The sequence below is a fragment of the Astyanax mexicanus genome, chromosome 1 (assembly GCF_023375975.1).
Source record: "Astyanax mexicanus isolate ESR-SI-001 chromosome 1, AstMex3_surface, whole genome shotgun sequence".
NCBI classification, from domain to species: Eukaryota; Metazoa; Chordata; class Actinopteri; order Characiformes; family Acestrorhamphidae; genus Astyanax; species Astyanax mexicanus.
In genome coordinates, this window is record NC_064408.1 from 42,975,452 (window position 1) to 42,998,345 (window position 22,894).

General features: G+C 38.4%; 1 protein-coding gene across 4 annotated transcripts in view; it reads left to right on the forward strand.

Moving 5' to 3' along the window:
- The first annotated feature begins 2,658 nt into the window (after positions 1 to 2,658).
- The window catches only part of LOC103043892 (DNA (cytosine-5)-methyltransferase 3A), a 116,796-nt gene continuing 96,560 nt past the window's right edge, over positions 2,659 to 22,894 (forward strand). For 2 of the 4 annotated variants that reach the window (XM_049466968.1, XM_049466983.1), the window contains exons 1-2: positions 2,660 to 2,879; positions 13,304 to 13,553. In XM_049466968.1, the coding sequence (XP_049322925.1) occupies positions 13,488 to 13,553 (66 nt within the window). In that variant the 5' untranslated portion in view covers positions 2,660 to 2,879; positions 13,304 to 13,487. Of the gene's footprint in view, positions 2,880 to 13,303; positions 13,554 to 22,894 lie in introns of all 4 variants that reach the window. The other 2 variants (XM_049466970.1, XM_049466976.1) reach the window with 2 other exon arrangements.

Here is a 22,894-nt window from a genome sequence, read left to right on the forward strand (position 1 = left end):
AGCTACCACAACGTTAAACCATACACAAACTAAGCTGTTTAGCTAACCTAACATTAGCTATTACTGTGATCAAAATGTTCAGATCTTTTGCTTATCAGTCTGCATATTATTAACTCTACTATAACCCAAATCCCTCTTGTTTTCTTTAAGACTAAATCAAGTATGTACAGGGGTTGGACAATGACACTGAAACATCTGGTTTTAGACCACAATAATTTATTGTCTCGACGGAAAGTTCTGGGGAAACAGGAGAGTTGAGGTGCACATTGAATTCTGCCGTGATTTGGGCAGCCGTGGTTTTATGTTTTTTGGATACAATCCGGGTAAGCACCCGAACATCCCTTTCAGACAGCTTCTTCTTGCGTCCACAGTTAATCCTGTTGGATGTGGTTGGTCCTTCTTGGTGGTATGCTGACTTTACCCTGGATACCGTGGCTCTTGATACATCACAAAGACTGGCTGTCTTGGTCACAGATGCACCAGCAAGACGTGCACCAACCATTTGTCCTCTTTTGAACTCTGGTATGTCACCCATAATGTTGTGTGCATTGCAATATTTTGAGTAAAACTGTGCTCTTACCCTACCATGTGCTAACTGAACCTTCACACTCTGAATTAATGAAGATTGGACATTAGGCTGGTCCAATTTAGCCATTAAACCTCCCACACTAAAATGACAGGTGTTTCAGTTTCATTGTCCAACCCCTGTATTTACCAGGGCCATTGCAACAATTCAAGCAAACCAATCAATTGCCTAGGGCCCTGAGTTGGCCTGGGGTCCCCAGTCAATGACTGGTTATGAGTTGCAGACCTGAATGCAGTTTTTTTTTGTTCAGAAAAAACAGCCAAAAAGGAAAAGACAAGACAGCGCAGAATGTGGACACGACCCTGGTTGGGGGGACAGAAACGTTCCCACTCTTGCTTTGAGGCTTCCCGTAGCTCTCCTATTGGTTGTTGACATTATCAAGTCACAATTTTAGTCAGCCATGTCTCAAGGCTTACGATAATATTAAACACAGTTGATTTTATCTGAACTCCAGGACTTGAAAAAGTTAAAAAGACTGACTAACCACCTTACACTGAACGATCGAGATGATGCGACCAAAACTCCACTCTAGCAAAACATGATTTAATTCCGACATTGTAAATTTGTCTGTGACAGTAAAATCGCTTAAAAATCAGCATTAGTGTTAAAATCTGATTTGTTGTTCATCCCACCACACCACAACTTTCCCTTTTGTAAAATGTCAAAATATTGCATTGCAATATATATGTCCAGTCAGGGGCAAGTGCCCAGTTGTTTCCCTCCATGGTGTGGGCGTGGCCTAAGCGCGCTCTATGTGTGCTGTAGTTATATTGGCTGTATTCGGAATGGCATACTACATACTACTCGCATACTAAATCTGCCTAAAGCCAGTATGCAGTACACAGTATGTGACCAAACTGCAGATCTGTAGTGCACTACAGGTACCCGGATGGTGTACTACTCCGCTCCGATTCCGCAGTGTGCATGGGGAGCTATCTTCGCGGTGTACTGCATCCCAACATGCATTGCGACTGGCTTCTCCAGCTCGCTTGAGAAAAAAACAAGATGGAGGCGAGTGCGAGAGATTTTTAAATTTTATAAATAAATATATTTTTAAATTAAGGGAATTATTTTGGAAAGTATTGGCTCACTGCTGTCGAGCCCCTCCGCTGCCGCGGCCGGGAGCCTCCGCTGCCGCGGCCGCGCGTTCTCCGCGGCGGGGACCCACCGCTGCCGCGACCGAGCGCTTTCCGCGGCAGGGACCCTCCGCTGCCGCGACCGAGCGCTTTCCGCGGCCGGGACAGCGGAGGGTCTCGACAGCAGTGAGCCATTACTTTCCTTGATGCAGTAAATAATTCCCTCGGTTTTAATAAATTATTCTGTTATTTTAATAAATGATTCCCTCAGTTTTAATAAATTATTCTGTTATTTTAATAAATTATTCCCTCAGTTTTAATAAATTATTCTGTTACTTTAATAAAAAATTCCCTCAGTTTTAATAAATCGTTCTCTTTATTTAATAAATAATTACCTTTGTTTAATAAATCGTTCTGTTGATTTAATAAATAATTCCCTGAGTTTAAATACATATTTTTCTTTTAAATAAGGGAATTATTTGAATACAAATTAATAAAATTGTTTGATTTGTGTTGAGATTGTGTAAATATGAATGAGAGTTTGTTTAAATGTTTTCTTCTTGTTGGTACTTACATAGATGAAAATAGTAATCTACTAAAATAAATAGAAAAACATATTTAAATATAACTGGAACATACTTGGGTTGTGGGGGCTGCTGCTAATTGGTTGTTAGAATTGGGTTAGCTGCTAAACTCAATTGCTGTTCTGTACAGTATGCAGATCTCATTAGTTTTAATAATGAAACGGTAGGACATTTTTCATGTTCTTTCTGTTTACAACTCACTCTAAGGAATTCGGAGCACTACAGAGCACTGATTGGTGTGTCAGGGACCGTGTAGGGTACTACAATCAAAGGTGTTGCAGTACCGAATACTACATACTGGGCAGTGTGTAGTATGCAGTACATACTAGTGCAGTATGCAGTACGCAGTATATTAGTATGCCATTCCGAATACAGCCATTGTAACTAGTAATACTAGTAAAACACTACTGTCAACCGTGGTGACGTCACGGCCGGTCGGTCGGCGCTCCGGTGTACCGGGCTCCATTTAGGACCCTGCGGAATCTGCGGAGAGAGCGTGAGAGACTGAGGGAGAGATTCAGAGAGAGAGAGAGAGAGAGAGAGAAGGGGAAGGAGTGGGAGAGAGAAGCGGAGGGGACCGAAGGGCAGCGCCGCAGTACCGGAGGGTTGAGGCCCAGGGGCCGGAGACACGGGGTAACGACACCAGACCAGACCACTCACTCACTCACTCACGTGCACTCACTCCCGCCGTTTGTCTCTCTGTCTATCTGTCTGCTGTCACAGCGGAGACGCGTGTCGTGTCTCTCCGCTTTTTTTGGAGGTGTGTGTGCGTGTGTGTGTGTGTGTGTGTAATAGAGGGAGGGAGGAAGGGAGGGGGGGTGTTGAGAGTGGGAGCAGCGCGCGGAGCTTTAAGGGCTTTAACAGCCCGAGTGTTTCTGCTGCTGCACGCGCAGGAGTTTCTGCACTAAAACAACTACATCAACGAATTCACACATAAAACACACACAAAACACACTTACACCGCTCTCACTGTCTACAACACTACGCGAGACCCAACCCGACACTTTATACGGGTTTAATATCCCCTCAAACAAGGTGTACATGTTTTCAGGGTTTTTTCCTCTTTCCTCCTGCGCGCGCGCTCGCTCGCTCACTTTCTCGCTCGGCGGCGAACGTCTCGAGCGGAACTTGCTGAGGAAGGGAGAGAGAGTTAAGCGCAATCGGCATGTAAAAAACAGGTAAACCCGCGTTTGTGAGCCGCTCGCGCCCTCTCTTCCTCGCGTAGCTAGTTAGTAAGTTAGCATTAGCATTATGGTCGTGGCGGCTCGAGCTCGGCGCGCCGCTCTCCCGCAGTGCTGGAGAGTCAGCTGGCCTTCAGACCGCCGCTGTTATTTATTTATTTAGCCATATTGACCTCAAATGCCGCGTCTCGTGCCGTGTCCTCGCGCTCGGCGTGGCCTCGCTGCTGATTGGCTGAGGGAGAAAAGCTCCGGTTTGACCTCTTTTTAAACGGAGAGTGATGTCTGCACCGTGCACTTTCAGTAATGTATAACGGAGAGTTTAGGTGTGCGGTTAGAATTGTTTTAATAGCCATTCTGTCTATGTGTGGCCCTTTCTAGTTAACTCTGTTATCACTCACATAAGTTTATTACACGGTCTAAACACAGTTTTACACCATTTAGCATAATCACACACGAGGCCCCTGATAAAAAATCAGCTGGCCTTCCAGATAAAAGAATAGAAAACATGTGTTGGCCAGGAGCTAGTTAACGAGCAAATCAGCATATGATATCTTTTTACTGGTTGACCAGGTCATGAGCTGTATTTTTAGCAGGAAGGTCTTAAAACAAAGAAAGAAAAAGAAATGTATGTCAGTTTAACACATTTTTCTGTAATAATGTTTTCCTTCTAATTCAGCAGGTCTTACCTTTGAGTGGCAAGACCTGTAAAGTTAAACTAAGTTAAGTTAACAAAATTACCTTAAACTATTTTTTTAAGTCAAACAGCTGTGTACCTTTACTGATCCTTACAACCTCACTGGTAAAACACATACATAAAGTGCCCTGGAAATGCTTTATAGTGCAAAAAATACGGTAATTCAATGTGTTATTTAAGATCAACTTATAGGAGGTTTATGTGTGAGACCTGAAATGTACCTGTAATTTTAGAATTACCTGTATACACTTGAACAGTACAATTAAATTCTTATTTACACAGTTGTCAGCCATGCTAGAGGAACCCTGCATCTGAGAGGGTAAAGGGCCTTGTCTGTGACCAATAACCTGGCATTCTAAACACTGAGTGCACCACTGACCTTTATATAGCAACCATTTCCTTTATATTAGAAGCTCCACCTACATAATAAGTCCATGATATACACAGAATATTTTATAGCTGGCTCTGGGTGAGACCAGCTTTTATGTACATGGTGTTCTGTTAAGTGGGTGATGAGTAGAATCAGGACCAAATGAGTGTGATGTACACTCCTACCTTGTGCAACCAAAACTGGTTCTGTTCAAAAGAGGCATGGAATCCACATGTGCAAGACATTATTAGCACATTCTTTTAGTCTTGTAAGTTGCTATGTGATGCCTCCATGCATTACAGCAATGAGCCTTAAGCCCCCATGGCTCTCATGCTGATTCACTGGTTATCTTTACTTGGTGCACTTTTGGTGAGTGCTGACCACTGCATACCGGGACCATCCCACAAAACCTGGATAGTCACAATTTGGCTGTTGTCAAAGTCACACAGATTCTTGTAAGTTTTTTCTGATTCCAACAGATTATCTTTAAGAACTGACTGTTCACTTGCTACCTAATACAGTATATCTCATCACTTGACAGGTGTCACTGCAACCAGATAATCAGTGTTATCAACATCACCTTGTTTTAATATTATGGCTGCTTGATCCATATCTTGGATATGAGTTATGAATGTACTAATGTGTTTATACACACACAAATGAGCATAATATTTGTATAGTTGGTCCTATCAAGTTATAAAGTGAAAGTAATGCGTGTTTGCTTTGCTTGTTTAGCCTTTCTTATTTGCATGGGGAGAGGCTTCAGTGGACTATATTATTATTCTTCATTTTGTGAGCTCCATTATATCTGATCTACTGTTTGGGCAGGTTCATATATTTTATGTATGGTGATTGCAATCAGTAACCCACAGAAAAGTAAAGCCACAGGCTACAGCTCATTTTGGCTCGTTGCACTGTGGTTATTCTGGGCAGAAAAATTTGTGCACAAAGTGCACAAAATGACTTGTAGACTCACATTGACTCCCATTTGGCTGAAAGATCATTAGAGATGAGAGAATTACACCTTGTGTGTCTGCTGCTGCTGCATGTAGTGTGTGGTAATTTGGATTGTGTCAAATTTATCATTACTGTCTTTTTAACAAAAGGGCCAAGATAACTGTTTGTTTTAACCATTATCTTGTATGTGTAACAACTCAAATCTATGAGAAACATTTGGTTTGGATAGGGCTCTAGCAGAATTATTTGCCAACTGCAGGAGTTTATCAGAAATTAATCAGATTAAAAGGGTTCTGAAATGGTCTGGACCTCTCACATACAATGGTAGTTTTTGGTTAAAAAAGCAGAAAGTCTTCAACTTATTCCCATCTTGATTGTTTTATTACAAACTTACTGAGGTGGCTTACAAAAGAAATTGCATTACAGCCCGAATGCAAACATTTTTGGAATCATAAAAATTAAGACTTTTATAAATATTGGCATTTAATAGACTTTACTTTAATTTTATGTATTTGTGGCCTAACAGAAATAAATAGTACAATCACTGGTAATAAGTGTATATTAATGTACAGCTCTGGAAAGAATTAAGAAAAAAAGAAAAAAATCTTTGATTTTGCTATTTATAGGTTTATGTTTGAGTAAAATGAACATTGATGTTTTATTCCATAAACTACAGACAACATTTCTCCCAAATTCCAAATAAAAATATTGACATTTAGAGCATTTATTTGCAGAAAATGAGAAATGGCTGAAATAACAAAAAAGATGCAGAGCTTTCAGAACTCAAATAATACAAAGAAAGCAAGTTCATATTCATAAGTTTTTTCATAGTTTTAAGAGTTCAGAAATCAATATTTGGTGGCATAAGTCTTACACACTGCTTTTGGATAACTTTATGGCACTCCTGGTGTAAAAATTCAAGCAGTTCAGCTTGGTTTGATGACTTGTGATCATCCATCTTTCTCTTGATTATATTCCAGAGGTTTTCAATTTGGTAAAATCAAAGAAACTCATCGTTTTTAAGTGGTCTCTTATTTTCCAGAGCTGTACATCATTGCATTCTAAGCTTTCATTTGGATCAATTGAATTGGACTGGATACAAATTCAGTTGCTACAAAGGCCATTTTCTGTTCCTGTCAATAAGTGGGGTTCCCACACTTTTGATTAAAGAAAATTGCCAGTCATGATATGTCTGATAGTCTTGATGGCTCTAATCTTGAGAGATTGCTAATTCTAGACTTCAGAGGCAAGAGTGCACGAAAACAAAATTGTAATTGTGATTTTAGTTCTTCACTAATTGGTTGAATAATAAGTGAATGAGCAGGTGAAGACTGAGTTTCTGATATTTTCATATTTGCATTAGCTATTGTATCATAACCATAATCAAAGCCAGAGTGGCTCAGGTAACCAGCTAAAGCCTTCAGAAAGACATGTGATGTGGACTTTTACAATGAATAAAATTTGGCTTGGCAGGAATGGTCACAGAAGCACAATGATGCATTTATTAGGATATTTAGGTCACTACTCAGGAGTGCTACTGATTTTAATAAGAAAAATATCTTTCAGACTGCTGCTTTAAAGTTTAGGCTTCAGGCCCGGGCGTTTGCCCAAGACTTTTTAACATTTGGAACCTGTCATTCATGGAAGGTAGGGGCGGAGCCAAGCAAAGTAGTGTGAGTAGAGGTGTCTTTTAAAGTCAGGTGGAAGCTGGGAATTGGTTAAAATAAAGGTGATTTAGTAGAACTTCGCTGCTGGTGCCACAACCATTCGTGTTCCAGGGTCCAAGCTAACATAATTACCCTTGGGGCCATCTTACCCACCAAATATGACATTTGACAAAGCAACTTATGGGCTATTGTTCAGCCTTTTAACTTGTAGCATTATGTATGACAGTGGGAGACCTAGCTTGTGGGTGGAATTGGCTGTGATTTCCAAATCAAATTCAATACAAAATGAAATTGCCTACAACTATGAAAATGTATCTCTGTTCATAAAAATGTTAGTCAGTACACCACACTCATGGCCCACGCTGCTGAGGGAGCTGAAGGGTGGAGCAGAGTGCACTGTGTTGGTGTAGGTTTTTTTTTTTTTAAGCTGTTTGAGCTTCAGCTGTTTTTCTAAAACCTACAGGTTTTTTTATTTTCTTTAGTGATAACCCTAACTTAAGATAAGTTCCTTTCATCATTTGCAATCTCCCATTTACTTATATGTATATATGATGTTTTGGATTATTTCATTGAATCCTCCTCAAGTTGCTTTTCCTTTATTCTATCCATCAGTGTGTCACTTGCATCAGTGATGCAAAACAGTATTTTTTTTGCAGAACACTTCCCTGTTGTATTAGAGTACAGGTACAACACTGATGTTTAAAGTGCAATATGTTTTTTTTTTTTAAAAAGCTTATGCCTTTATTTGCCTAAATTGTATTTTAATTTCTGTTCTATTTAAAATGCTGCAGCAGTTTTGGTTGTGGTTGGAAGTTTACTTATGATTATCAGGAACATGAATACCATGGCAATATATTCTTTAAACATAATTAATAGAAAAAAGAATACTTAGTGTAAAATTTTATATTTTACACATTCAGGTGTCACATATATGTGCTGTTTCATTTGCCCCTCAGCAAGCTGCATCCTGATCATTCCATTTTTCAATTTATTACCCATTTTATTTCCCACTTTAACGTGATGAGGGGAAAGATCACCATCTACCCATCCAGAGAGAACAAGGACAATTGTGCTCTCTCAGGGCTCTGACAGCTGTTGGCAAGCTACATAAACAGGATTCGAATCAGCAGGTTCGAATTAATGTTAAAGTATTCACTGGAAGCTCTCCTTTTTATAACTCATAGTATATAGGGCTTCCGCCACCATGCTTAACAGTTGTTGGTACAGTGTTCTGGAGGTTGAATGCCTCACCTCCTTTGACTATCTATGTGCGGTCTTTATAGATATATCTGCTCTGAACTCTGAACTGGACTTTTTCATTGTACTCTGTGTGTTGTCAAACCAAAATATTTTTGTGTGCACAGCAATACTAATAGCTGCAATCAATCATGATCACTAACAGAAAGTTAAAAAGCCATGACTTTGGCAAATTAAAAGAGAATCTTGAATTTAAGCAATTTAAGCCCAATCTGACACTGTCCTTGAGTGAAAAAGAAGGCGCCTATGAAAGAAAGGCGCCTGTGAAATAAATTTTATTATTTATACTTACAAAAGGTGTATTGCAGAATTTTAAAGTTTAAGTTCACTTCTGCACTTAAATGTAACAGAACTTCTGCAGCACTGAATGATAATCTAGTAATGATAGTATAATAAAGTTCTACTGTTGTGATGTAGAAGTGTGACACATATGGTCTCATCTTTTTGCACAGCTTGGCAGCCTACTGTATCATTATGCTTTTCTGTGATAAACTTGGCCTTGGTCACCCTTATATTTTTCTACAATAGTAAAGTTAATGTATGTGTAAAAAAAGACTTCCGCAGAACAACAGGCAGATTTTCTTCAGTCTGTGACCTCTGCAAGCATGACACTGATTCATGGTGTTTTAAATCCACCTAGTTTGACCCTTTTAAAATACATTCAGTTTAAAACTGCTGGTCTCACTCACAGTAGTCAAATCAAAGCAAAGAGAATAAAGAACATGTGTGTTGGATCCAAGACAAGGTTTGGAGAAGTGAGTTGTAAGGGGAAAACTGTCAGCTAGAGTCTGTAATCTTTTTAATAGAGTCCTCCATCTTTTTAACATGCTGTAGTCTGAATCACATCACAGTAACAGTGACACAGTGTGTCATTCTCTTGTCCCTAGTGATCTTATAGCCACCTCAAGGTCAGCTCAGGCCTGTGTGAAAGTTATTTTTAAATCTGAAGTATCATCTGAAACTGAGCCGACACTTCTTCTAGGTTTTAAAATTAGCTGTTATTTATTGTAGCTCTTGACTTAAGATGAGCATCTAAAAGAAGACTGTCATTCTTAAACTTCTCTAACACTCTACTACCTCTTCTAAAGAAAAAGAGCACTGTGCAAACCCATCCTATGTTGTTGGTTTTTAATGTTGGATTTGATGGGTTTTTAAGTTTTGCAATCCTTCCTTTAGACTTTGTTGCCGGCAGAGAATTCATATTGGGATTTGTTTATTTAATAGCTTTAGAATGGTAAGGGTAGAATGTTGGCAGTTAGAGTGTTGGTTGCAATTAATTACGGCAACTAGGAAAATCACCTTACATTTATTTTCCTTCTGATGTAGAACATGTTAGTTTCTCTGGACCATCAAGACCACTGCCAAATTACACGGGACCTAAGCACTCATTGTATTTGTGGAACACACAGTAGCGCAATGGGCAAGTAATGTTTTAGAATGGCATATGATCAACTGAATATCTAAAACAGCACAAAGAAATGACCTGAAATTTTGATAAGCACTTAAGTTAAGGCCCTTTCACACCATGTATATTCTTTCGACTGAAAGGACAAATCTGATTTTTTTACATGGTGGAAAATTCTGGTGCACGTTTTGGTTTCTGTGGTCTGTAAACGGGACTAACGCCATAGCTTTTTCTTCTACCCGCTCCGCTTTAACTTCTCTCTTTAAAACAAGTGTGCATTAATGTGGGAAGCCTACGCATTAATGCATAGAGTCTCTGTAAAGAACTTGTTGTCAGTTCCATCAGTTTGAGGTATGCTAATAACAGTATTTATAAACATACAACTCTGAAAAAAATTTAGATATTTTAATTTAGAGCATTTTTTTTGCAGAAAATGAGAAATGGTCAAATTAACAAAACAGATGGAGTGCTTTCAAACCTTAAATAATGCAAAGAAACACAAGTTTATATTCATTCAGAAACAACAACAATACTAATATTTTATCTATGGAAGAGTTTAGAATCAATAATTAGTAGAATAACCCATTTTTTATTACAGCTTTCATGTGTCTTGGCATGCTCTCACTCAGTCTTTCACACTGCTTTCAGTTCAGCTTATTTAATGGCTTGTGAGCATCCATCTTCCTCTTAAATAGATTTTCTAGGTTTTCAATGGGGTTCAGTGCTGGAGATTGTGCGGGACATGACACTTGCCATGAACTGCAAAAAACAGCATTGTTGTTTCTAAATGAATATGAACTTGTTTTCATTGCGTTATTTGAGGTTTGAAAGCACTGTAACTTTATTAACTCATTATTTTAAGCATTTCTCATTTTCTGCTAATAAATGCTCTAAATGAAGCTGCTACTAGAAATTCTGAGCTAGTCAGTTGTCAGTGTCTGGATGCACTGTGTGAGTGTGTTCTATGTCCGGCTAGATTTGTTTCATTTAATCATTTTTACCTCTGATATCCCATCCAGAGATTTCGTCTGATATTGGCCAGATACTCGTATCCGTAATTAGATCAGTGCACATCTCTAGCATGTGGTTTTGGATGTACCCAGTGTTTCGTATTGAGATTTTTTGCATTAGGAGTGTTACAAAATAAAACAGTGTGTAGTAATACAGTACGAATAAAAATTATACAATGCTGTATACTACTTTCACAATCATCCATAATACTTTGCTTCCTGTTTTCCTTTATTTTGGAAGTATGGTACCTAATACTGTCTATATTACAGTAAAAGTATGACCGTGCATACTTTAATTTAAGATTCTTTTAGGAATCATGTAGGATTTCTGCTAGCATTACTGTGGCTTTCACTATAAGATTTATTGCAGGGGTCATTAGTCCAGTCACAGTTTGGAATTATTTCTGCTTACACACCAGACTCAACTCATTTAAGTTATTCATTTAGCATCAGTTAATTACCAGGATTAAGGGTTTGTTTGAGCAGGGGAACCAGCAAGCTGCTGGGAAATGTTTAAACAAAGTAATTTGGGGTGATTTGGTGTGAAACGCTCTATTTGAGAGAAACTTACTGAGTAACAAGACGTCTGAAGGGTTTAATGTCTCTAAATGCTCCCTCTCACAGAACAAAATTACACCAAACTGTAATGAAGGCCATTCCATGCCTAAGACACTGTTGTATGATGGTTTTGTAATAAGACTGAAGTGTGCTTTTAATTATACATGCTGGGTAAAGAGGTACACGCGGGTGTTTGATGGCAAAAAAGTATACAGTTTGTTTTAGATAAAGGTTTGGATCGTAAGAAATTATCACCTTTTAAAGATTTCAATTTAATTATGCAAAAATTTGTGAAATGGTGGAATTTCCTGGAACCTTCTAAAAATATGACAGCTGCAAGGCATCATCACAAGGTTGCATATGTCATGTTAATACTTACACTTGGGTTTTTAATTCCTTTCATGGCCATTTAAAAAAAATGTTGGACTACTGCTCTGTGACCAAATGAACTAATGTGTATTATTAATAGCCTTTTTTATCTACAAATCTAGCTAGATCGATGTCTAAAAGGTTAGCTATAAGGCCAGAGTCTCGTACACACTCTGACCAACGTGTAAATGATATAGCGAGAGGAACAGAAAACGCACAAAAACAGGAAGATACTGAAGGAAATTATGCCGTGTTGTGCTGATTTGAATGGAGCCCCTAAGGTGACATCAATCAATCAACTTTTATTTTCACTCATTTACCCTCATTTTCAATGCAACCGAGCATTTACAACTTAAAGAGACTGAAAAATACAAATAAAATAAAGTGTTTTTTCAGGTGAGCTACAATAACAATTTAATTGTAAAGCATTAGAAAAACAAGCAAACAATATAAGTTTTAAGAATAAATAAAATAATTAAAAATTAAAGGATGAAATGAAAAGCAGTAAAACTTTAAGAGATAAATAATTAGAATAATAAAATGTAAACCCAATAAAAAAGACTTAAAAATGAAGTAGCTAAAATAAAACCAAGATTATAAAGAAAGTGAATGATAGAAATAAAATAAAAGGTAAAACAGAAGATAAAATTAATAAAAGGATAAAATTAATGGAAGAAAAAGGTAAAAGGCCAAAAATAAAATCGGGAATAAAATAAATAAAAGGACGAAATGAATAAATAAAAAGGTAAAACAGAAAATTAGATAAATAATTTTATGTAATCTTTTAAAAAATACAGTAATGTGTGACCACAACTAAAGACATTATAAAGACATTGGAACAAGATAAATAGGGGGGGCATGGGGAAAGCCTTAGAAAGGTGTTTAGGGAAAGACAGTTTAGGGAAAGTACTCCCTACCCTTAATAAGTCATGTCCACGCATTAATATTATTTATTTTAATGATGTAACCTTTGAGGCTCCATAGGGATTTGTAATAAACAGAGCTATTCCCACATTTTTACAGATATAATCGCAGGTTTAGAGGAGGAAAAGGCCAGAGCTGACACACGTTGTGTAACTGTGTGTGTGTGTGTGTGCTCAAATATGGCTGAAAGAGAGACCTCCGCCACGAAAGCTGCTCCACCAGGGCGTTCACGCGGCGGTGTTTCTGATCGCTTCATACAGTTTAATACAGTAAAAAAAACACGATAGACATGTGAACTGCTCCAGAATAGAATAGCTGATCCTTCTGATATACGGCTCTCTCTCTCTCTCTCTCTCTCTCTCTCTCTCTCAGGTCTATAGTCCCTATAGTCTCTCCCTCCTGAAGCGGATCTTCTGTTCTGACGGGTTGTTTGTTAATATCGTGTATCGGAGTGTTTTTATTATCCCGCTAATCTAACCAGCTCACCGTTATTAAAACACCAAAACACAGCACGGATATGAGATACACACACAGCGAGATCCGGGACAAAATACATGAATTATCCACAGAAATAACCCACTGTACAGGGTTCAATAGTAACTGTGCGTATATAGTATATAACAGGCTAATATAACTGCTGTGTTTGTGTGTGTTTTGTTTCTCAGGGGGAGGAGGATTCAGAGGGACGGGTGGTGGATTCAACCAACTAACTACATCTCCCACAAACAACCCGACACCTCTTTATTTTCATATATAACTCACCCAGTTCATTATTACACTATAGTTTCTCTTCTGGTTTAGTTTAAATGAGCCGTAATTAGGCCTCGGAGTGATTCTGTGTTCTGAACGATGCCGTCCAACTCTGCTGCAGCTCCCGCCTGCAAAACTCCTGAACGTGACGCAGCGAGAAAAACGGTGAGACTGAGCGCGCGCGTGTGTTAGAGGGTGTGTGCGCGCGCGTGTGTTAGTGTGTTAGTGTGTTACAGTGTGTGCGTGTGTGTAGGCCTGCATACGTAGTGTTTCCGTGTCCCACTGCTTATATTTTTATCCCAATGTGTGCGTGAGTGTGTCCGTGTGTGTCTGTGTTGGTGTGTGTGCTACAGTGTGCATGTGTTTGTTGTGTGTGTGTGTGTGTGTAGAACTGCATACATAGTGGTTCCATGTCCCACTGCTTATATTTTCATTCCTGTCAGTGTGTGTGTGTATGTGTGTGTGTGTGTATGTGTGTAAACGGGCTTGGCGCAGACAGCAGGCGCGTGAGCGTGCGCGCGCACTCAGCCTACACAAAGTGCTGTGTGAGAGCAGTGCGTCAGCTCCAGGACAGACTGGGGACCAGTCCTAGTTTCACCTGAAATGACTTACTGCGCTTTTTTATTATGAGACACTTGACTTTTTTATTTTTAATGACACCAGCATAACCAGTGAAACCTTAAATTACAGATCCTAATGATGTAGTTTTACTAGTAGCAACTCTAATTTCATATTTTATATTTCATATGACATATTTGGTCATATCAATATAACAAGCCTTTTGTGTTTACGTACTATACAAACACTGTGTAATAAAACATATTTTGTAGCTTTTTATAAAAAAAAACCTTTTTACTAGTAAAAATTGTAATTTCGGATATCAATAGATATCTGTAATATAATTATTAATGGTCATTGTGTGGACAGGACTCAGACACATACAGATGCAGATTAAATGTTTTTTTTAAAAGTAAAAAAATGAATTCATTTTTTTACTTGAGGACCTGGACTTCTCACTGGCCAGAATTACAGTGTAGATTCCTGGAGTTAAATTTTCTGCTAGCAATAGTTGAATATCTATAACTGGTAGAAATTTAATTATAGATAAGAGTTGTGCAACATACACTGCCTGGCCAAAAAAGGTCACACACTCTTAAATTTGGTTGGACCGCCTTTATCTTTGATTGCAGCATGCATTCGCTGTGGCATTATTTTAATAAGCTTCTGCAATGTCACAAGATTAATATCAATCCAGTGCTGCGATAATTTTTCACCAAGATCTTGCAGCATTAATGATGGTAGAGTCTGATCGCTGCACAAAGCTTCCCCTGGCACATCACAAAGATTCTCAATGGGATTAAGGTCTGAACTCTGTGGTGGTCCATCCAAAATCCATCAATCCATTGATGGAATAATCTGGTCTATATTCAGTATATTCAGGTAGTCAGCTGACGTTATTTTTTCAGCAAATACTGTTGCTGAACCTAAACCTGCAGACCAACTGCAGCAACCCCAGATCATAGCACTGGTAAAACATAATAATCTGTGCAGTAATTATTTAATAGGATGATCTTATCTATTAGCTTAGTTAAATCCTAGTGGTGACTTTTTTAGGCCAGGCAGTGTATGACTAGTGAGAAATACAATAAGGATCTGTGATTCTGGTAATATTATATTCAGAACAGCTTTTTAGATCTGTAGTTCTATTATAATAAACTGTAAAAATAAATCATATCTCAAATCTGGAATTAGAGTTTCTAGTAGTAAAACTATATTAGAGACATTTGAGTTATCACTGGTGTCATTTTTGGCTACAGCAGCTTGCCATAGACCTGCATTAGAGGATTAAAGTAGAAAGAGGACAAATGTAGAATCTGTGTTCTCTGTTTCGTTTATCTTTGATCTCTTTAGGCAGTTTGGTAAAGTGGTTTTGTTGTGACAAGTTGATCATTTGACAGTGGGCAAAAGACCAGTCATAAACACAATAAAATAGATAGAGTATTTGACAGTATTTTACAGTATTTGCACACTAAGAAAATGACTATGACTATGTGGGGTCTTCAGCTGAGGGCACTCCTGAGTCCTTATTTAACGTGGTTGAAAGAAAGTAAATAGTTAAAAATATTAATGCCATTTTTTTTACGAGACTTTTGTTTAATTTTAGTGTCTAGTTTATATAAGGTGTGCTTGTTCTACAGTTTAACGCTGCTAAAATTTATAATCTGATCACAGTGTTGGATACGAATGATTAGATTTAAGCAATTTATTTGGCACAAATTCAGCAGTTAGTGTTTTCACTTCTGAAAGTCTGGATCAAGACCAGAAGCAAGGTTAAGGTTTTGAAGTTTTGGTTAGATACTGTAATTTAGCATGAGCTCTAAGGACTTTGCATAATATACCTATATCTTTTTGTTATAATTAAGGTGGGCTGTATTTCTCTGTAGTTAATATTGATTGTTTTTTATAGTAAGGTGTGTCTGATGTTGCTCTGGTAGCTCTGGTCTCAATCAGTTAACATAAGTTTGAAAGCTTGAAGCATTTTCCCATTGGTTTGATTTGTTTTAACACAGGTTAAAGTTGTATTAATATGTTTCACACTAAACCATGTGAGAACATTCTTTATGCTTATGTCTCCAACCTGTTTGGGGCAGGCCAAGAAAGAAAATAAAAGAAAAAGATTCAAAAGCAGCAGCAGAGATGGCATTTGTTTATAGCTGTTATAATTATCTAGGTTTATACCACAGGTGTGCTCTTAGTACTGAAGACCTTCCACCCTGGAGATTTCAGATCTAACACACTTAAACCTAAAATGTTCACATGTGTCTGAAGCCCTTCATTACCTGGATCAGGTATGTAAGATTAGAGGGGGAGGTAAGCTCTGCTGTGTGGTACATCTCTAGGACCTGGTATACCAGGTTAACACCTGTCTACGCATTCAGATGCTTAAACTGGCATAGTACACCTGATTGTTGGGTTGGATTGAGGAAGAATCAGAGTTTGTTTGAGACCGGACCAAATTCTCTCAGGGGGTCCCATAGCCAAGTGCGATTACTATATTCACACCTGCCCAAAGAAATCACAACAAATGTAAAAAAAAAAAACAGAGTCCGGAATAAAAAGCCAAACCATTCTAAAAAGTTTTTTTAATGGCAAAGAAACTTACTAAGACTACCTCTTTTGGTGATTTAAAACAAAATTAAAAACTGCTATTTTGGTTGGACTAAACTAAAGTTCTGGTCCAGACCAAACAAAATAATTGTGAAAGCACAAATCTATATTAGTATACCACCACAGTTATTGCTTAGCTAAGTCATTATTTTCTCAGGATTTAATTTAAACTGGGTCCTTTCTTTTACGAAGTCTCCTCTGTGATTTTATTTCTGTCCGAATCAGTGTTTTTTTTCCTCATTTTAGTGCCATCTGAATTTACGTCTTTTTGTTTTACCAGACAGATATCGCCTTGGCAAAAAATGTTTTTGGCTGCTGCTACACGCTGTATTTAATGCCAAAGATCTTCCAAGGTATTTGGGAGATTCCATAGCCCTATTCAGACTAAATCCCTCTACGTGTTTATTAGGGGGATGTCTGTAATAAAATACTACACAGCTACTCAGTAATGAGGTTCCCATATCTTGACGGACATAAAATCACCACAGGACGAGCAAGTTTATTACAACCGATGAGTGATGTATGTGCTCACATGATCACATTCACAACCGTTGTGTGCAAATGGTCACTGGCTTTTGTTTCAGTTTGAGGTCAGTTTTTGTGTCTTTGTTGTCAGCTATCGGAATTGGGACGTATTTGTAGTAACGCACTGAAAGCTATACTGTGGGTATTGACACAGGTATCTTATGGTAGTGCTGTGCAATATGACCTTAGAACAATATCATCATAAATTTTAGCATGATTATGATAAATTAACAATTTAAATGAACCAATACAGGATTTTTCTTCTTTACAGTTTAAGTTGCTCTACCTTTTTAAAGTCAATTTCTTCTCCATGTTGTCACAGACTGGACAAAGTGGAATCACATGACACTACACATGATGTGGTCAAATGTTTTTAAGGGGCAGAACATGAATACACACAGTGGGAAAAGTATCAACAGAATAAAAAAAATTACATTAACAGAATAACCTACACATTGTGTCACTTGCTTTAAATGTAGGTTTTGAACAATTACCGGTACTCTTAATTGCCCATCTCATGATATATAGCATGGTGCCCATTTTTATTGTCCTGATCACCTGTCACCCCTGCCCTAGCTTTGGTGCAGTATTTCAGAAGTGGGGTCTCACAGACATTACTCACTACCCACTCTAAGTGTGGGAACCCCTCACAGACAGTACCCACTCAGAATGTGGGGACCCCTCACAGACAGTACCCACTCTGAATGTGGGGACCCCTCACAGACAGTACCCACTCTGAATGTGGGGACCCCTCACAGAAAGTACCCACTCTGAATGTGGGGACCCCTCACAGACAGTACCCACTCTGAATGTGGGGACCCCTCACAGACAGTACCCACTCTGAATGTGGGAATCCCTCACAGACAGTACCCACTCAGAATGTGGGAATCCCTCACAGACAGTACCCACTCTGAATGTGGGAATCCCTCACAGACAGTACCCACTCAGAATGTGGGGACCCCTCACAGACAGTACCCACTCAGAATGTGGGGACCCCTCACAGACAGTACCCACTCTGAATGTGGGGACCCCTCACAGACAGTACCCACTCTGAATGTGGGGACCCCTCACAGTCAGTACCCACTCAGAATGTGGGGACCCCTCACAGTCAGTACCCACTCAGAATGTGGGGACCACTCACAGACAGTACACACTCTGAATGTGGGGACCCCTCACAGTCAGTACCCACTCAGAATGTGGGGACCACTCACAGGCAGTACCCACTCTGAATGTGGGGACCCCTCACAGACAGTACCCACTCTGAATGTGGGAATCCCTCACAGACAGTACCCACTCAGAATGTGGGGACCCCTCACAGACAGTACCCACTCTGAATGTGGGGACCCCTCACAGACAGTACCCACTCTGAGTGTGGGGACCCCTCACAGACAGTACCCACTCTGAATGTGGGGACCCCTCACAGACAGTACCCACTCTGAATGTGGGGACCCCTCACAGACAGTACCCACTCTGAATGTGGGAATCCCTCACAGACAGTACCCACTCAGAATGTGGGGACCCCTCACAGACAGTACCCACTCTGAATGTGGGGACCCCTCACAGTCAGTACCCACTCTGAATGTGGGGACGCATCCCAGACAGTGGAACATGTGGTGACTAGCTTCCCCAAATTTTGGCCCTGGAATGGAGGACATATGGCAGTAAGGGATATTACTATTGTGAAATGAATAATATTAGAACGTGTAACATAAAAACATTGTAATTTTTTGTCCACATCATGCAGCAGAAAGCTAGAATTCACGCTTAAGGGGGCAGTGTGGCTGTTGAGCTGATTAGCTTGTTAGCAGTTTTTGCTCTCAAATGTGTGAAAGGCAGTGTGTGCCCCTAGCAGCAGGTTGTAATAAACCTGTTCAAATGGCCTTAAGGTGAATTGTACTGGCTGTGGCTGGCCTTGGTGCTTTATCACTTGTGGCATTAAAAATAATTTCTTTTTTGCAAGGCTTTGCCATTATGTCTGAGCTTTGCATTGTCAACGGTGTCATTCTATTGTTTTTTTCATTCATTTTAAAATGTGTATTTGTGGTCTCTAGTATAAATGAAATCCATATGTAAACTGTTTTTTGTGGAAAAAAGTGCTCCAGTGATCCGTTATAATGCTTCTTTAGTCCGGTGGAGGAGTGAACAGTTAGAACAACAGTTAGAAGCTTTTATAAATAAAGTGATTTCTTAGAGTCTCTGTAAAATGTGAAATCCACTGGAGATCCTATGTAAACCTATTTAAACACTGGGAGGTGGGTAGTCCAGGTCCAGAAAGTAAAAATCCACCCTGCGGTTGGCTGAGCCGCAGCTGTGGATTTTTACTTTTTAATAGAGTAAACAACTGTTCTAAAAATACACCTACCTATCTTAATTGTAGTTCTCTGGTGGTGTTCCAGAGACAAATTCTTGCCATTTGTTACGTAGCTCTGAATTACTGGGCAAAGCATAAAACACTGATGTGATATTTGCACAAATAAAACAGAAATGAACTGCCATGCTATTCCTAGCTCTGTTAGCTTCTATCTGACAAGACTGTGTCGCTGCCCGACTTTAGCACTGCATGTGGTCGGTCCTGAGCTGAGGCCAGGAATACTAATTTACGGGTTGACGTAGACACGATGCTTTTCCTGATCGACTCGTTTCTCTGAGTATTTTTTTTTTTACCAGCTACTGCAGACAATGGAGGTTGAAGAAGGTATTAATGTGCAGCATCATATACAACTCAAAAAGACCTATGGTATTTCACAAAGAACAAGAAAAAGTGGATTTTAGCGGAAGGAGACCTTTAAAGATCATCATACTACACAAGTGTATGAAACTATAATGTCTTGTGACTGAAGTGTGCTTGGCACACAGCTAAACACTGTTAACACAGCCAATACATGTTTACTGTTTTTTAATTTAGTGCTGCAGCTACAAGGCTAAGGTTGCCAACAAACACTAGACGACAGTAGTCACACACACACACGTCTTTTCTGTAAAAAATATGTTCACGCAATTTTCTCAACCCACTCAAACTGCATACGGCTCTTTGTTAGGGTGGCACAGACTTGTGGATGTGGTTTAGGACACACTGTGACTGTGAACTACAAAAATAAACCCGCCTCATTGACGAGTTTGCTCTACTATAATGAAGACCTGGATGTGGTTTGAGCGGGTGGAGAAAAAGTGTGTAGGCGTGTGCTTTTCGAAACACTTTAGGTGACTTCTAGTGTTAGCAGTGTTAGCTTTTCTCCATTACACAACTGCACCGAAAAACAAACATGTTTTAGCTGCTCGAGTACACATCTATATTAGATTTTATTTTCATTTATGTTTAGCTTTTGCCAGCAGTAAGGTGCACTATATATGGACAAAAGGAGATCCTTCCAAGATGCATTAAAACTGTGATTAAAAACCAGGGTTATTCCACCAAATATTGATTTCTTAAAACTTAACGAATATGAACTTGTTTTATTTGCATTATTTGAGGTCTGAAAGCGCCATTTTCTGCAAATAAATGACAATATTCTATTTGGAATTTGGCAGAAATGTAGTTTCTAGAATAGTTTCTGTAGTTTATAGAATAAAACAATGTTAATTTTATTCAAACAAATACCTATAAATAGCAAAATCAGAGAAACTGATTCAGAAACTGAAGTAAACTTTTGATGTGCAGCTTTATATTCCTCATCATGTCCTGCATGAAAGCAGGTCTGGTTAGGCCCAATAGAATTGTTCTGACCCAGACTTTTTTGGAATGACAAATACTGTACTGATGGATTGACACAAATCTTAGTGAATGGGCCTCTACGGAGTGCTTGGGTCCGGTTTTAATTTCCTGTTTATGGCTCAAGCCTTGTACTCCCATGGCCTAAAATAAACTCCAGCAGTGTGTACATGTCAGTACACAGTATATTTTCTCAGGACAAAAATGTCTTCTGTAGTAAGATCAGAGGATAAACTGCTATATCAGCAGCTTGGGTTACTTTCTTTTTTGTTTGTGTCTGGTTGCTTTTTTGCACGTATCTTAAAAATGGTCTGTCCTACTGCCTTCAAAATAACAACTTGTCAGAAGGAAAAAATCTGTCTCAACTTTCAGATTTGACAAGAACTGATCAAAGGGCATACACTTGACCCTTCTGTTATGTTACAAGCCAAATTGACCCATTTTTAATTTAAAATATAAATTATAGTTTAAAGTAGTTAAAAATATGAAACTATTTCACTATGAAACTTCTACTGCTTGCCCTAATTAGAGTAATCAATATATAATATGAAAATGTATCATCTCACATATTTGCAACCACTCTGCAAAAACAAAAACTAAAACCAAATTGCATTAGGTTGCATTGTTATCTAAATCTATTGTGTTTTTATGTTGGTCTTTCAAAAGTGATAAAATAGTGAAACATAAAAAAAAAAGTTTGAATTGTTTTTTTAAGAAAAACAAATTAATTATCCTAATTGAACCATTACCTGTTTGCACTAAATATATTGATAAAATAATTATCAAAATAAATATAAAATCATTATCAGTGGAGTTAGTAGTGAAATATTCACACTGCTTGTGAACTGATTTTTTTGGGTCTATCTTTTGGATAATTGAACATGCACTGGGGAACACCATTGCTGTTCCTGACAAATAAACATAAAACTAGGGTTTAAAATTAAATTTCTAATATTTCACATTATTCATAGTTTATACAAAAAATAAAAGAGGAGAGGTGTATATAGCAATCAATGTGCACCCTGTAAGGTCACTATTTATTAACACTCATTATGGCAAGAATTTCAGCTTGCAAGCACATTCTCTATCCTTGTGAAAGACTGTGAGATTCTTGTGCTGTCTTGCTGCACTGCTCTTTTAAGGTCTATCCACAGACTTTGGAAAATGTTTAAGTTGTCAGACTCTGAGGGTCATGAAAAAATGTTCAGTTTATGCCTCTCTGGTTGGTTTCCTGTGGATATTGTTTAGGATGTTTGCTGTATTTAGAGTATTTAGAGGATCATTATCTTTATTTAGGCTCGTTTAGAAGATTGTGTTGCAGTGAAAAGTGTGGTGAGGGCACAGGAAAGATTTTCTTCTAAATGTCATATTTGTGCAGGATGGAAAACACCATAATTTCATAGTCTTCTGAATCTCCCTGAAGGTTATTATCAAACATGGGGTTTCTAGCAATCCTACAAGCAGCTCTCTGAGAAAGAGTCCTTGTTTTTTACTGACCTCAACCCATCCTCCACTCATCCTCATTCTTGTTAATTTTCATTTCTAAATTCCATTATGAACTGAGAAAACAACTATCTGAAATTGTTCCTCTCTTAATACAGCTATTATAACTATTGTTTAATGTTCAGTTAGACAGCTGCTTATACATTTGCATCACCTGACCTTTTCTAACAATGAATAATTGAGTCATAAGTCTAACAGGATTAACCCTCCTGTTGTGTTTATTTGTCAGGAACAGCAACAGTGTCCCCGGGTCAGTTTGACCTGAGGAATGTTTAATTATCCAAAAGATGTATGAAACCAATAAAATCCTAACAAGCAGTATGAATATTGATTTACTAACTCCATCGCTAATTATTCTATCAATATTTAGTGTAATGGTGTTCCTTAAGTTTAAACTTATTCTATTGTTTCACTACTGTATTACTTTTAGAAGACCAATCGTTTTTTAACATTGACTTCAAACATAACATTGCGTTTTTTTTATATTATACAGCTCTGGGAAAAAAAACAAGAGACCATTTAATAATGATGTGTTTCCTTGATTTTACCAAATTGAAAACCTCTGGAATATAATCAAGAGGAAGATGGATGATCACAAGCC